General features: G+C 38.2%; 1 protein-coding gene across 3 annotated transcripts in view; it reads left to right on the forward strand.

Annotated features, from left to right (window-relative positions):
• NMBR (neuromedin B receptor) overlaps window positions 1-15,608 on the forward strand; it is a 33,003-nt gene that overhangs the window by 10,652 nt on the left and 6,743 nt on the right. The window contains exons 2-4 of one of the 3 annotated variants that reach the window (XR_013181388.1): window positions 4,238-4,586; window positions 6,894-7,351; window positions 8,082-10,094. Coding sequence is in view for 1 of the 3 variants with exons in the window: in XM_054630317.2 (XP_054486292.2) it covers window positions 4,238-4,586; window positions 6,894-7,295 (751 nt within the window). In the remaining 2 variants the exon portion in view is untranslated. Of the gene's footprint in view, window positions 1-4,237; window positions 4,587-6,893; window positions 10,095-15,608 lie in introns of those variants that run through there. The other 2 variants (XR_013181387.1, XM_054630317.2) reach the window with 2 other exon arrangements.

Consider the following 15,608-nt stretch of genomic DNA (forward strand, 5'->3'; position numbering starts at 1 on the left):
GTACTTTACATTGCAAGAATTTATGAGAACAAAATAGAAAAATGCACATCTCAATTCCAGTGATAAAATGATACCACAATGTTTTCAGCTAGATAAATTGTTGTGCTCTTAATGATTCAGCAGGAGTTGGGCCAATAGAACTGCCCATACAAGGAAAAGGGCTTTGGAACATCCAAAATTTCATTTTACTGTAGAGTGGACTGCAACTGGACATGATATGAGTATTTTTAAAAAGTATTGATTACACAACGAGGTTTCCTTTTTGGATATATTTATAAGCTTTTATGTTGTTAAAATTTTTGTGTTTGAAAGCACCATGCAGGGACACAATAAAAGACTAACATATGAATGGTTTTGATAAATTACTCTAGTTTGCAGGAAATGCAGTACAATGACACAACAACATCACTTTAAAAAGCTTATTTATAATGAGGCAGATAGTACCAACCCCTCCAGCTCCAGGATTAAAATGAAAATTAAAGCATATTAATGTGAAACTTCCCTGCCTGGGGTCTGACACTTCATTATTATATTTATTTTCATTGTGATGTCATGTAGGAAATTAGGTGATAATTTAGGGTCCCCTTAGTGGTAGGTACTATATAAACAGCAAGAAGAAGTCCTTGACCTGAAGCATTTTTAAAAAAGGGCAAGAGACCATGCAGAATCAAAAGGGCAAGGAGATATTGAGGCTAATCAAGTTAGAATGGTAGGCTATTTTCCAGTGGCTGCCTAAGTATTGACTAGTTATTTTGGGGTTTTCTTTTTAGTTTTCTTTAAGGTCATCACAACAAAGTACTCTAGAAGAAGATGTAGGAAAGCAAAGGAAGGACAGCACAGGTCTAGTAAAGGAGCTCCTTCTTTTGAAATCAGCTGTGTGGGAGGGAAACAGCATTGTGGATGCAGCAGAAACAGGAATAGAGCTTTCCATTCTAATTTGGAGCTGAGAAATACCTTTAGAAAGTCTTTGAAAACAAAGGTCAGGAGAAGTAGATAAAATAGATTAGAGTTTAGAAGGTAGCAAAATGTTCTATCTCTAGAGAAAGAGGATATTCTTTTCATGAATTTATTTTGGGATTGTGTAGAAGGGAGGAGATTGGTTTTTTTGTATAATGTTTTTTTCCCATTTTAAAGCAATCTGCTGAAAGAGAGTGGGCAAGTTTGTGCTTGTATCTGTTGGCAGAAACCACAGCTCCAAAGGCAGGAAGAGTTTCCTGAGCTGGGGTTGCTTTGTTAACAGTGATAATGACAGAAGATATATGAAGACAGAATTTACGTGACAGCTTTTAATTAAAACCAAATGCATATTTATAATTATTTCCTGAACTTCATGGCAGCCTACAATTTTCTCTTTTTCATCAGTGAAGTAAAAGAAAATATGAATTTACTTACTAATTTGACTAATTTGCCCTGTTAGTCTAATTTACTGACTTTTTTTTTTTTGATGGAAAATAAATGGATGGTCTTTGTAATTTGAATGGTTGGTGGTATGTTTTAGCCTTGCGCTGGTTTTATACAAAGGAAGAGGTTGGGTTTTCACTTTGGGAACACTTCTCATTCCACTCAGTTTACATTTCATTTTATCTGTAACCTGTTTCTTTTCACTCTATAGTTTTTTAAAGATATAAACAAGATGACAGGTTTTTTGTAAAACACAGTGCGTTTTTCTTGACACTGAGTACTGTGAAGGGCTGATCCTAGGAAGAGTGCCACCTTGTAGCCACTAAAGTAGCAAGTGGAATGAAAGGAGGGATTTGTTTTGCACTAAACTCATCTGTTTTGTGAAAAAGGGCACTCTGCTTCAATGCCTTTCCACTTGGAGTAAGTTATGGCTCAGGGAAAAGCATACTATTTGCTGAAACAGCAATATATGCCAAAGTACAAATATATGTCACATCTTCTGCTAATGTAAAGACTTCTGAAAAATTATTCCATTTAGAGATTAACTAGGCCAATTTGCTGTTAAAAGAATTATTTGTGATGTGGTCATTTACTTGGGTCATAGGACCGTGGTCAAAATATTTTGAAGCCATGAAATGGAAAAGGAGAGGAAAAAAAATCTGTACAACAAAACATTGCTTTTATCCAATACCCCAAAATCCCCAACTGGCTCTCTCCTAAGAATGCAAACTTTTTAAAAAATGAACAGACGTAAGGACTTGACATCATCTCAAAAATAGAGGGTCTGTCTTTATGTAATGAAATAAAGGCAGACAGCAATAGGAAGCAATTATTGAATAATAAGGTCACAGTTTGTGCTGGGGAGTATTCATGCTTTGTGCAGAAGCTTCTATCCTCCCTATGGCAGTATAAAGGCTTTCTTTGCACCTTGGTGTCCAGGGAGTTTCTCTCTATGTGTTAGCAGAAATGGTAACTATAAATTAACAGAGACAGTTTGCTGAATTGTGTTTTCTATTCCATGATAGGGATGAAAATACAGTAAAAATGATCTCTGAATTTAGAGAGGATATGAACATTAATAGCTATTATTTTTAATTATTTAATGATCATATGATTTATCACAAACTTGAGAAAGAGAACCCCAACACACATTTTGACTGACATATTCTGTGAAGGAAAGGTTTCCTTGGGTACCATGATAGTGCTCTGCTCCAGATGTTTTCATGGCATAGCCAGTTGCAAACATCTGCTTAAGGTGTTGAAGGGCTATGAACTACCTGTCAGGACCTGCAAATTAGCCCTGAGGGGTGTTTGGGATCACAGTTTCATTTATCATCATTCCCTTCAGCAACCAAGTTATATTTGGGTATAAACTAATCCTTGGTAAGTATTTAGTCACTTGCTCATACTCGTACGTATTTATACATCTATAGGCATGTACATCTATCTACATACATGGATATGGAATTTTATCACAAAGTAGAGGCATCTAACTTACTCTTCTCCTTAATCTAAGTTCATTGTGTAGCTAGCAGAGAAAAAACCCAAGCACCCTAGAGGGTGATTTAATAGAACTAAAATCTGAATCACTCGTTGAAAGTGATTCATACTTCTTCACAGACTACAAACACTTGAGGATGAGCAAAGTTATGTACCTGAAGTACGAACCTGTACTGACTGTCCTTATGCTGTTAAACCTTTCCTTGAATATTAAAGAAGAATAATTTTTTCCATTTCTCAAAACTTTTGTTCTTTCAGAAGAAGTAACAGCCATCCCAATCAAATTGAAAGTAGAAACAAGAAAATTAATTCAGTTAAGAAAAATCCCCTGAGCTTCCATATTGCCACAGCTTAGACAAAATGAAATGTCTTGTATAACCTTTGTTTAAGATTTAGTTTTTAATAAAAATATTAAAGCATAATTTACTTACATTTAAAAAAAATTAAAATAAATTAAAAATGTAAGTGGAGCTTTAAGGCATCCTTGAAATATTTTTCTCAAATTCTATTTGTCCTTATAACAATTACATTTTCTTGTGGAAAGTTTGACTTTGTATCACCTCCTGAAATGATTTTTTTAAATAAAAAAAATTCTGACCAAAGTCTACTTCTATTAATTTATTTTACTTTGCTCTAGAGTGATATTTCCATTCTCTGCAATTATTCCTATTTCCATTGCAGAGGCTATGAAATTATCAGTTCCACAAAGGTTTATATGCAATCATACATTATGAGATTGTTTTCCAAAATGCAGTGTAGAGCAGCAGCTTCCAGCTATTGATGTGGAAATGTTTACTTTATGTAGGAGTTTATACTTTCTGCACAGGCCATTGGGAGTCATAAATGCCTGACTTTATGAAGATGCATATATTCCTTTGAGGGGGGCTGGGAATGTCCTGTAGTGGGAAAGTTGTGGTGGCAGCAAGAGAGAGCCCTGGGCTTCAGGAGCTGAGGAAAGAAGGAAGGAAACACTAAGTGTGCATGTGCTGGTACACGTGGAATATCGAAGTAGGATGCACATGTGGATATTTGGGTATTTGAAGAAGGAAAGGGTAGAGCCATAGCTGATTCTTCACTTCCACCACACTGGCACAGAATTGGCACCTACAGACACAGGTTGCATCCAGGTCTTCTTCTGCCTCCTCTGATGAGTGTATACAAAAAAAAAAGGTGGAGATTTAGAGAATGCAAGTTAAAGAAAGATTAAAAGCCCCTTGACATTTCAAATTAGAAAAAAATATGACATTGCTTTAATCAAAGATATGAAGTAAGCTTGTGGATTGCATGTTGAATTTGAATACATTTTAATTTTTGTCTGAATTTTGGTCAATTTCAGGTACAAAGCAATTGTAAATCCCATGGACATCCAGACCTCCAGTGCAGTGCTGTGGACTTGTCTCAAAGCCACTGCCATCTGGGTAATCTCCATGCTCCTGGCAGTTCCTGAAGCAGTGTTCTCTGAACTGGCTCACATCAATGACACAGATAATGCCACTTTCACAGCATGCATACCATACCCCATGACAGATGACATGCACCCAAAGATCCATTCTGTGCTGCTTTTCCTTGTGTATTTCCTTGTCCCTCTTGTAATTATCACTATCTACTACTATCATATTGCAAAGAGTTTAATAAAAAGTGCTCACAACATCCCTGGGGAACACAGTGAGCATTCCAAAAGACAGGTAAGCAATTTGCTTTTTACATCCTGGTAAAAGACTTGTGTGCTGTATACACTTATGAATGAAAGTAAAGGAATTATAACATCCAAGTTGTTGGATTTTGCAGAGGATTAGTTCAGTTTCCACATGAAATAAACCTAGGATTATTTCAAGATTTTTCACAATTACTCAATATTAAGCCCAGTATGTAAATGAATATGAACAAGGAAAATTATAAATTCACTGCCATGAATGCACATTCCTAACAGCAAATGAGATTGGTATATATGTTTGTATGTGCTGTTACTGTAACCACTACTTGTATTCTTACTGAGGAATGATGGTTTTTTTGTTAATGATGGTGGCTTCACCTGCCTCTATAGGCAGTCATTTTAGAAAAGAAATCTTACATGAATGTTTTGAGAATTGTCATTTTATTTGTCCTTGGAAATGAGAAAACTGACATAGGCAGGGAAAACTTTACTTAGGGGATCTAAGATTCTTTTCAGATTAAGGAGTGCTGGAAACATGAACATAGAGCATTAACTGATTTTTTTTACTTGGATACAATACTGAACTTGCACTTTTCTAATATCTTTTCTGTTAGAGATGCTATAAAACTCCTGGTGTAGATTCTGTATATCTTTGAGACAAACCATTACAAAATGCTAGACAAAGCCAATCTTTCCCGTAAGGCACAGGAAGCAACAAGATAGTAACATTAGCAGGAACACACATATGTACAAGCAACAGCTTTTGCAGTGAAAGTACCTCAGCTGCTTTGCAAAAGCATTAGTACTGATAGGGAAAAAATAATTATGCTAATTTAAACAGTTTTGAATTGTTTTCTCTGCCAGTAACTTAGACAACTACTTTCATACTCAGAAATTTCTTTGCATGCACACATTCTTTTCAAAAGACTATGTTCCTTTACGTCCTTTTCGAGCTACATTTCATTTCTACTCTAGTCTGTTTCTTGTCAAAAGTACATATATATTAGCACTTCATGTATTATTTTATTTCCCTGTGAAATATAGAGAGCGCCTTTTGGCTGAACCCTCTGGATGGAAACAATATTTAATTTATACCACATTTCTAAATTCACATGTATTTTCAAAGCAAGAACACATTTTTTCATTCTACTTAGTTTTTTTTCTCTTTGTTAATCTATGAGGCTCTGAAGAATAGAAAATTCTGGTGGACTTACATATCTCCCAGCAAGAGGAAATAAATTCAGACCATTGCTTATCAGCTCATGTTTCTTTAAGCCAAGTGTGATATTCACACTATACTTCTGCACCTTTTAGTCTGCTCTTGCAATCTGTCTGAGTGCAAATGCTACCAAATTTGAATGTTAAGAGTTTTCCCATATTTTTTGATTTCCCCAGTTTTTTGTTTAGATAGACCTAAGAAAACAATTAATTTCACAGGTTTTGAAAAAATGTTAGAATAAATTCACTTGTTTGTTTTTTCTTTTTTTCCCAGAAAATTGAGCAGAGTACAAAACTTTCCTTCCTCTGCAAAATTTCATACCTGATATACATAACAAATCTTTTAGGAGGAATATGAGGAAATTTTCTGTTTCTCTTTGGGGCCCTCTACCCAGCCAGTTTATCTCCCTCTCTCAGTTTGAAACCTCTGTGTAGGCTCTTACTGTGCCATCTTTTCAGCCACTTTCAGTATCTACAATGTAATCTGTTATGCCTTAGCACTGCAATTCAGGTACATTTTGTGATGTTATTGCAATTAATGGAACCTTTCACCTTACCCTGGAATTAAGATGCTTCAGATGGTATAATACAATTTTGGTGGTTTCCCCAGGAGAGAGGTGCAAGCTGAGACCCTCAGTGAAAAACAAAGGGATATGAGTACCACTGTGTAGCTAACACCCTAGTATCTCATGATACCTCTATATTTTGAAGCCAGAAGCTATTTCTAAATAGCTTTCTAACTAAAACTTAAGTTTTGAGCCAAGCACTGAGATCTCATCAGAAAAGGTTCCTTTCCTAACACCCTTTGGTGCATGCTTACAGGCTAAAACCCAGTGCTTCCTTGGGTCATGAATCACCCTTGCTGTGTATATCATATAGAAAGAGCAACCTTCTGTAACTGCAAACAGCTAAGAAAGTTCACTGAAAGTTAACTGAAAGAGGAAAAGGAAAGTAAATGAGATAGCAAAAGTAATTCAGGCCCTGAAGGAAGCGTTTTTGCTGGCCTTACTCATGATAATTGCTGAAGCTAATATATCAAAATGCTACATATTTTAATGAAACCTGTTATGTGGGATAGCTCTGTGTGTTGTTCATTTGGGTTCTCTTCATCTTTTTATAGATGGAAACTCGGAAGCGTCTGGCAAAAATTGTTTTAGTTTTTGTTGGCTTCTTTGCTATCTGCTGGTTTCCTAACCACGTGCTATACATGTACAGATCCTTTAATTACAATAAGATTGATCCATCAATGGGACATATGGTTGTTACCTTAGTGGCCCGAGTGCTAAGCTTCTGCAACTCTTGTGTCAACCCATTCGCACTGTATTTCCTCAGTGAGAGTTTTAGAAGACATTTCAACAACCAGCTCTGCTGCAAGAAGAAAGCTCAGAAAGAGAGATCTGCCAGCTACTTGTGCAACTCTTCTGCCATTCAAATGACTTCCCTGAAAAGCAATACCAGGAACACAGTAACTACCATGACACAACTGAATGGGCACAACTTGAAACAAGAAATGTCATTATGATCTAATGAGTGTGATTTTTGACTGTGAAACAAATCTGAACTTTTCCTTTGCAGCTTGTAAGTCACTTTTGGCTCTTGTTCTTAGACACTCCTCAGAAGAGAGGGTCTGTTAAATTCTGGCCAATATGAGGTTATTTCACACCATCTGACTCTTAGAAGTGAAGAGTATGTTTTATTGAGAGAAAACAAAACTGACTGACATAATATTGTACTTTAAAGGAGATGCTGATATATGTTTTACATAAAGGAAAGCAGTGTATCTGATAAAACATTGCTGTAAAAAGTATAGATTTTCTGATATCAAAATATGTATTTTTAACTGAATATTGATCCAGGCTCATGTTTTGCTTTAATTGAGTTTGCATGACTTTAGCTCTGTGGTGTGTGTGCTAGCTTTGATGATTAATATTGTTAGGCATTTTGGATTCCATTAAACTTTTATTTTTAATTTATATTTTCTTTATTCAGCTCACATGTCAGCGCAGGTAGTCAAATAGACACGATGACTGAAGCTTATTGCCACTACTTATACAAGGCTGTTCATATAAAAGTTTGAAGAGGGGTGTCAGAGCTAAATCCCCCCCTTATACAGTGGCATAGAATCTGACAAATAATCATTCCCAAGCCAGGTGAGAGGTTAGCTTTCATGTCTGAGCTCCAGAGAGAAGGTGCTCGCAGTGTCTTTCTTAGAAGGGGCAGTAATAGCAGACAAAGGCACCTTGTGGAAGTAATTTTTTATGGTCAGTTCATGAGCCAAATGTAATTTTAAGTATGTTTTTCTTTACAGTTGGGTGGAACTGCTCCAGCACAGATCTGTCTCTGTCACAACACTGTATCCTGTTCTTCTGCAGTGACTTCTCTAAGGTGAATACTAGAGAGTACACTAGAAATTTAGATTGGACTTTGGAATTAGTTGCTAGTCTTATTTCAAGAGATGAAGTGCTAATGCTATGTATCCGTTCATTTTTCCCTTTGTCCTTAATAATACACTTGCCCTTATTTAGTTCTGTTTGTAACTCTGACAATCATCTAAAGTTCAAAATTTCTTTTGCAATTCCTCTTTTTTCAAGACTAGTTATATCCCTATCCAAATTTTAAAGCAGTGAGAACTTATATTGATGTAAACTGTAAGTGTTCTAGCTAAATATCTAGGAAAAAAAAAAGGCAAAGTAACAGATTGAAGTTCTTAATGTCAAGCGGCAAGATCTAGCTGGTGAGACCTATAGGAGGATGTAATGCACTTAAAGTTGTGTGCAGCATTCAAATGAGAAAACTTACCAAGTTCAGTTTAGACTGGCTCCATATGGCCTACCCGAGCTGGTTGCAGTTGCCCTGTGTCTTCAGTGGCTCCTTAGAAGTCTTTATACAAAGGAGATGACTGACATGAATTGTAAATCTATGTGGAATGGCTTAGAAAGTTGTTTTTTTGTCACAGTTTAGGAATGGAATTCCCCTGTTTAGTGTTCCCACTGAAACACTCCAAACCATGTGCCGCTGTCTCACTCCACACTTCACTCTCTCCTGCAGTGGGGAGGTGAGGAGAAATTGGAGGCACAAAAGGTACATATCAAGGGTTAAGATGATAACAATTTACTAGAAACAGCAATGAAATAAGCAACAAACAGTAGCAACAATAACATTAATAACAGAGTGTTATTAAAATTAATAACAAGAAGTGAAGGATTCATATGCAATCACTTAACACAGGGAACCTGGCACTTCCTGGACCACTCGCTTCACCATTGGCCTGACTGGAAGGAACCCATCCCTCCCCTGCCCCCTGCTTTGCCATGAGGTGGTATAGAGTAAACCCGAGGTCCTGGTCATGTCCCCCCTGGCGACTGCAGAAATGAACCCTTTTCTGGCTGGAACCAGGACACATCCATAACTGCCTAACACTGCCTCATCCTTCTTTTTCTTCATTTTGTCTCTTCTCTTTCTTCTTGCCTTACTTCTGAGAACATGCCCACATGTTCTCAGAAGTACTTTTTAATTTTATATCACTAGTTCTTCCTGGATGCCAGACATGGTTTTGGATCCTGCTCTTCTGATCAGTCTTAAGTCCTTTTCACTCACAAATATTTTACACCTGCAAAGCACTAATGCTTAAAGTCTTCCTTTGTCAATTCTTGGTGTTTATCATTGACTGTGATTAAGTTTTCTGTTTATTTCTGCTGGGGATTTTGTGGTTCCCTGCTCCTCATTTTGTTTGACAATCTTTCTACACTGCATAGCCTTTCACAGAACTTCTAAATCCACTGTAGTTTTTATTTCCAAAATGAATTTTTCTGATGTGAACATTACCACATGATACAGGTGACCTACTGGAAAAATAGTTATTAATTGTAGTAGATTTGATGTTTTCTGTTTGATTCATGCTCTCCCCCTCAATGTCTTAAATTGCTGTTTGTGGTATGGACAGCATGAACCAGCTTTCTGGCAGAACGGAAAGCTACAGTCTGTTCCTTTTTGTTGTGAGGGGAAGGTGTTCAGAGGTAGACTATAACTCCTTGTTGTCAGGAAATCAGCACAGTTTTGCTTCATTATATCCCAGACCTAATATGCAAAGTCTGTTTCAAGTAAGTAAACAATTTTATATACCTCCTTTCAAATTCTTGTAGCATGGCATGGGGGAATGAGTTAATCTGTCTGGAGATTTACTAGGAGTGTTGCTAATACAATGTGCACATTTTGGAAGTGTCTGTTGTTGTGTTTTTGTACATGTTGTATATAAGCTGTATGTATAAAGCTATTTTCAGACAACTCTGCTTGCTAACAATTAAAATGATAGTAGAATGCATTTTATGAAGTATTTTCTTCTAACTGTAGTCAAAGGAACAAAGAAAATCTGCAAATAAGATCATGTCAGCTTTTCATATACTGCATTGAGATCTATGCCAAAATAGTTGTTAAAATGCCATCTGATTTTTTTTCCTGTTATAAAAATATTCTTATTTCAGGAACATCAGTTCTTTTCTATCTTCCTTTCCTGAGTTTTGAGATGGCTTCTTTCAAAAATATTTTTGCAATGATTGAGAAAACTACCATTCTTTCTTAGTCTTTGAAAAATGAGAGAATAGAGGTAATTACTGTTTCATCTGTGTAAGACATTTATTTTTTGTAGACTAGAGCTAGTACAATGTAAGTCTGATAGCATCTTCTCACTTCACCCTGTCAATAGTAGAACTATAACATACTACTGAATCCTGAAATGTCAGTATGGTTAAATTCTCAACCAACCTGAGAGATCTCATTTAGCGTTACACTGTGATGTGATAATTATCTTCAACAAAGGCACTTCACTTTGAATACAGGACAAATTTTTACAACACACCTACCCTATAGATATTTTTCTTAACTCAGTCAAGACAGACTCACAGAAACTATGGCCCAGGAATTAGCAGGGCTGATTGAGAGGTATTAAACCATGCTCAGAGGAGGAAAGGGATAAGACCAGGCTACTAGAGATCAGTCTGGGGGTAGCAGGCTTGTGATGAGGGCAAAACCATTAGCCCAGCTGAAGTGCATCTCCACCAATGCACACAATATGAGCAGCAAGCACAAGAAGCTGGGAGCCATTGTACAACAGGAAAGTTATGTATTTGCTGTTATGAAAATGTAGTGGGATGACTCTCATTACTGGAGCGCTGCGATAGATACCTATAAGGACTTTAGAAGACACAGGGAAAGCAGGAGAGGTGGTGGGATGTGCCTGTGGGTAAAGATCAGGAGGAAGGAAGCAGGGTGGACAGCAGGGTGGTGGGAGTCTGGTTTATTCCACCCAGCCAGGATGAACAGAGGAGGCATTCTACAAGCAGCTGGCTGAAGTCTCATGATTGCTGACCCTTGTATTCATGGGTGACTTCAACTTGCCAGATGTCTTCTGGAAACACAACACAGTGAAGAGAAAACAATCTAGGAAGTTCCTGGAGTGTATTGAAGACAACTTCCTAACACAACTGGTAAATAAACCTACCAGAAAAGGTGTCCTGCTAGACCTCTTGTTTGTGAACACAGAAGGACTGGTGGGTGATTTTGTAGTCAGTGGTTATCTTGGACACAGTGGCCAGGAAATGTTAGTTTCAGTAATGGGTGAAATAAGGAGAGGTACCAGCAGGACTTTCACCTTGGAAGAGAGTTTGGAAGAGCAGACTTTGGCCTGCTTAGAACATTGACTGACAGAGTCCCTTTAGTGGTCAGTGAGTTCTGAAGAGTAAAGGAGTTTAGAAAGGCTGGATGTGATTTAGAAAGGAATTGTTAAATATTTAGGACCAGGCTGCCCCCAACTGTAGAAAGACAAGTCATCAGGGAAAAATACCAGCCTGATTAAACAGAGAACATGGGCTGGGATTTTGGGGGAAAAAAGAGAATCTATCATCTCCCAAAGGAGGGTCAGGTAATTTGTGAGGACTATAAGGATATTGCAAGGTTATATAGGGAGAAGATTAGAAAAGCCAGAATACAATTTGTATTTTTTTGAGATGTGAAAGTCTGGAGGTACACTAAGAGCAAAGGGTAGATGATCTCAATATAAGAAGTATGATCTAAAACCACTGCCAATTCTAAAATTGCAAAGTACTTTTACTTTTGAACATCCCAATGTCTGCAACTGAATGTTGCTGAGCCCCCATCAGCTTTACCTGTCTGAGAGCAGATTTAATTAACCTCTGTAACAGTGCACACATTTCTGAAAAGCACAGCATAGCTTTAGGTGGGCTCGTGAATCTACAGCAGCTTTTTCAATCTGATTCTGTGGCTGTGGAGAATGGAACTGTCAGTAGCAGAGGAGGTATCTACCTGTAGAAGAGAATGACAGCAATGGCAAATATTATAGCTTTCACTGTGCACCAGCCTCTGTTAAATGCTTCTCCTATGTCTACACACTGTTTGCTTTATTTTCCTCTGATGGCAAAAGCTGATGTGTTTGACACATTTCAGTATTACCACTTTCACACAGATACAGATCAAATAAAACACATGGACTATAGTAGATTTCCATACAGTGAAGGAATGATTGTGTTCTGACAGTGTTCGAAAACATCTTTGTTCCCCCAGGAGTGATATGAGCATCATTATAACCTCTTGATCCAGATAGTAGTCCTACCAGAGGGGATATCACTGAATCTGCTGGTAACCAATGCCAGTGAGCTAGCTGGGGATATCAAGATTGGAGGCAGTCTGGGCCACAGTGGTGGAGTTTGCTGTCTTTAGGAATATGGGTGAAATAAGGAGTAAGGTTAGACTCCTGAACTTTAGGAAAGCAAAATTTCAGCTTTTCAAGGTGATAGTCAGCAGGATACCTGGGATATTGCCCTCAGGGACAATGGTCTAGGTGGAACAGAGCTGGTATATTTTTAAGGATGTCTTCTACAGAGTGCAATTAGTTAGCAATCCCCAGGAGTAAGAAATAGGGCAAAGGAGGCTTTTCTCTGGGCAACAACAGACAGAACAAGAGGACATAGTCTCAAGCTGTGCCAAGGGAGATACAAGCCAGAATTAAGGAGGAAGTTTTTCACAGAAAGAGTGGTCAAATACTGGAATCATCTACCCAGGGAGGTGGTGGAGTCACCATCCCTCAATGTGTTTAAAAAAAGACTGGATGTGGCACTTGGTGCCATGATCTAGTTGAGGTGTTAGAACATGGGTTGGACTCGATGATCTTAAAGGTCTCTTCCAACCTAGAAATTCTGTGATTCTGAGGCAAGGGATCAGCATGGCTGAGTTGGGAAGTGCTTGTCAAACTACAGGGAAAGAAGCACATACACAGACGGTATAAATAACAACAGGTAACCTTTGAAGAGTGTAGAGATGAAGTTTGGTTGTGCAGGGAGGGGATGAGAAAGGCCAAGGTGAAGCTGTAACTGAGCTTGGCAAGGAACACAAAAATGACAGGAAGATCTGCTACAGGTATATTAACCAGAAAAAAGAAGACAAAGAAGGTGTACTCCCCCTGATAAACTCGTAGCAACAGATGAGAAGGCTGAGGTACCCAACAACTTCTTTGCCTCAGTCTTCAATGGTGCCTCTCTTCCTGCACATCTCAAGATGACAGAGAGCAAGATGAGGACTGGGGGAGTGAAGTAAAGATCACTGTAAGTAAAGATCAGTTCATGACCACCTGAGGAGCTTGGATGTAGGTCAATGGGATCTGATGAGACACATCCCAGAGTCCTGAGGGAATTGACTGATGTAGTTATCAAGTCACTTTCCTACATTTGTTTGAAAAGATGTTTCCTTTTCAAAGATCTTGTTTATGAAGATATTTGAAAAGTTATGGCAGTTTGGTAAAGTCCCAGGAGTACAAGGGAAAAAGCCTGCAAGAAAGATATGGAGAGACACTATTTACCAGATCATATAGTGACAAAGGAGAATGGGATCAAACTGAAAGAAAGTGGTGAGAAAAGGTTTCCCAGAGAGGTTGTGGATGCCCCATCCCTGGAATTGTTCAAGACCAGGTTGGATAGAGCTCTGAGCAACCTAGTTTAGTGAAAGGTGTCCCTGTCCATGGCAGGGTGATTGGAATTAGATATCTTTAAGATCCCTTCCATGATTTTAAGATATATGTTTGCTCTAGCAGTCTGGCTCAGCTTCAGATTAGAGCACAGACAAAGAAGAAAAGGTTAAAATCAGTGGTGTGTCTCTTTTGAGTGAGGCATTATTGATATCATTATTTCTAGGACCACAAACTCTTCCACTCCCACAGGACTTTGCTTTATGCACTGCACAGGGAAGGATATAAACATAGTAAGGATCACTGTAAATCCAGTATTTACTTATTTTGGAGATCTTTGCTTTGCCACTTGAAAAATGACCTTTTACTATGATTTTCTTGAATGCTCTGTATGCTGTTTACAGAGAAGAGTAGTTTTTTGGGTTTAGCCTGTATTGAAAAAAAGTGTCTGCATTACCCTGCAGTTTGTATCACAAGAAGTCAGGCTGCATTTTCCAGCATACTGACCAGTACTAGCAACAGGCTCAAAAGTACATTTCAATTAAACATCAAAGCTTCAAATCAGCTTATACCTGGAAAAGATTTAGCAGCAGCTGACCAGAAAATCAGCTAATTAAGATGTATTTTGGAATAATATTATTAAAACCTGAGCAGATGGAAACTCCCAATTTGAGTCTTTTGCCCACAAGTGCAATAGAGAACAGAGACTACGTGCAGAGAGGAGGAAATGATCCTTTTACACAGTATGCATGGGAGGACCAGCATGATGATGATCACACCCTGTGAGACTCCCAAAAGGGCAAGCACATGCTAGGAATTTAACCAACTTCTGAACTGCTCTTCAAAGATGTAAAGATGTTTTATGATTATTTTATAATGACAGTAGCAGCCTGAATTGGGCTAAACAAAGGAGCATGTTGCTAAGGAGTTTTTGGTAGTTTTTAACAGTACGTAATCAAACACTGAATTGAAGACATTTAGATAATAGACCAAGGTCCAGAGAAGAGCAACAGAGCTGGTCAAGGGCCTGGAGCACAAATCTTATGAGAAGTGGCTGAGGGAGCTGGGGCTGTTTAGCCTGGAGAAAAGGACTCAGGGTGGACCTTATCATTCTCCACAGGCATCTGAAAGGAGGTTGCAGCCCGGTGGGTGTTCATCTCTTCTCCCTGGTAACATGTGACAGGATGAGAAGAAATGGCCTCAACTTACGTGTACCAGGGAGGGTTTACATTGGATATTAGGAAAAAAATTACAGAAGGGTTTGTAAAGGGTTTGAAACAGACTTCTTGGAGAAGTGGTGGAGTCACCAGACCTGGAAGTGTTCTGAAAACATATGGCTACAGCAGTTCAGGACATGGTTTAGGGGTGAACATGGTGGTGCTGCTGAGTTGACAGATGGACTTGGTGATCTTAGATGTCTTTTCTAACCTTAACAATTCTATGAGTGTATGAATGCTGTGGATCAATTGTTGTTTACATGGCGGTTGTAGAGTCTTTCCTCCTCTTTAGGAACACTCATCAGCTTTCTGTGGCAGTGCTTGGATTGTAGATGCAAGTCTGATCTGAGAAGTTATGTGGTGATGTACAGTATCAGCATTCAGTGACATTCAGCTGCCAACAAGCAGAGCTGTTGGCAATTCCCATGGCATATTAGATCTGCAATCAGATGTGTAACTGGAGAAAAATAGGTACAATAAATATGTTTTTAAGCTTCTTATATGTAAGAGAATGACTGAAGTCAGAGGAGCTTTCCATTATGGAGAAGAAGGGAAGTTTTTTAGGTCATACCACAACACTTAATACTTGTTACCTTACTGCCATTACTGCCATTTAGCTAAGCTGCCAAACCTTGTCATCATTTTG

Source organism: Agelaius phoeniceus, chromosome 3, assembly GCF_051311805.1.
Source record: "Agelaius phoeniceus isolate bAgePho1 chromosome 3, bAgePho1.hap1, whole genome shotgun sequence".
NCBI lineage: Eukaryota > Metazoa > Chordata > Aves > Passeriformes > Icteridae > Agelaius > Agelaius phoeniceus.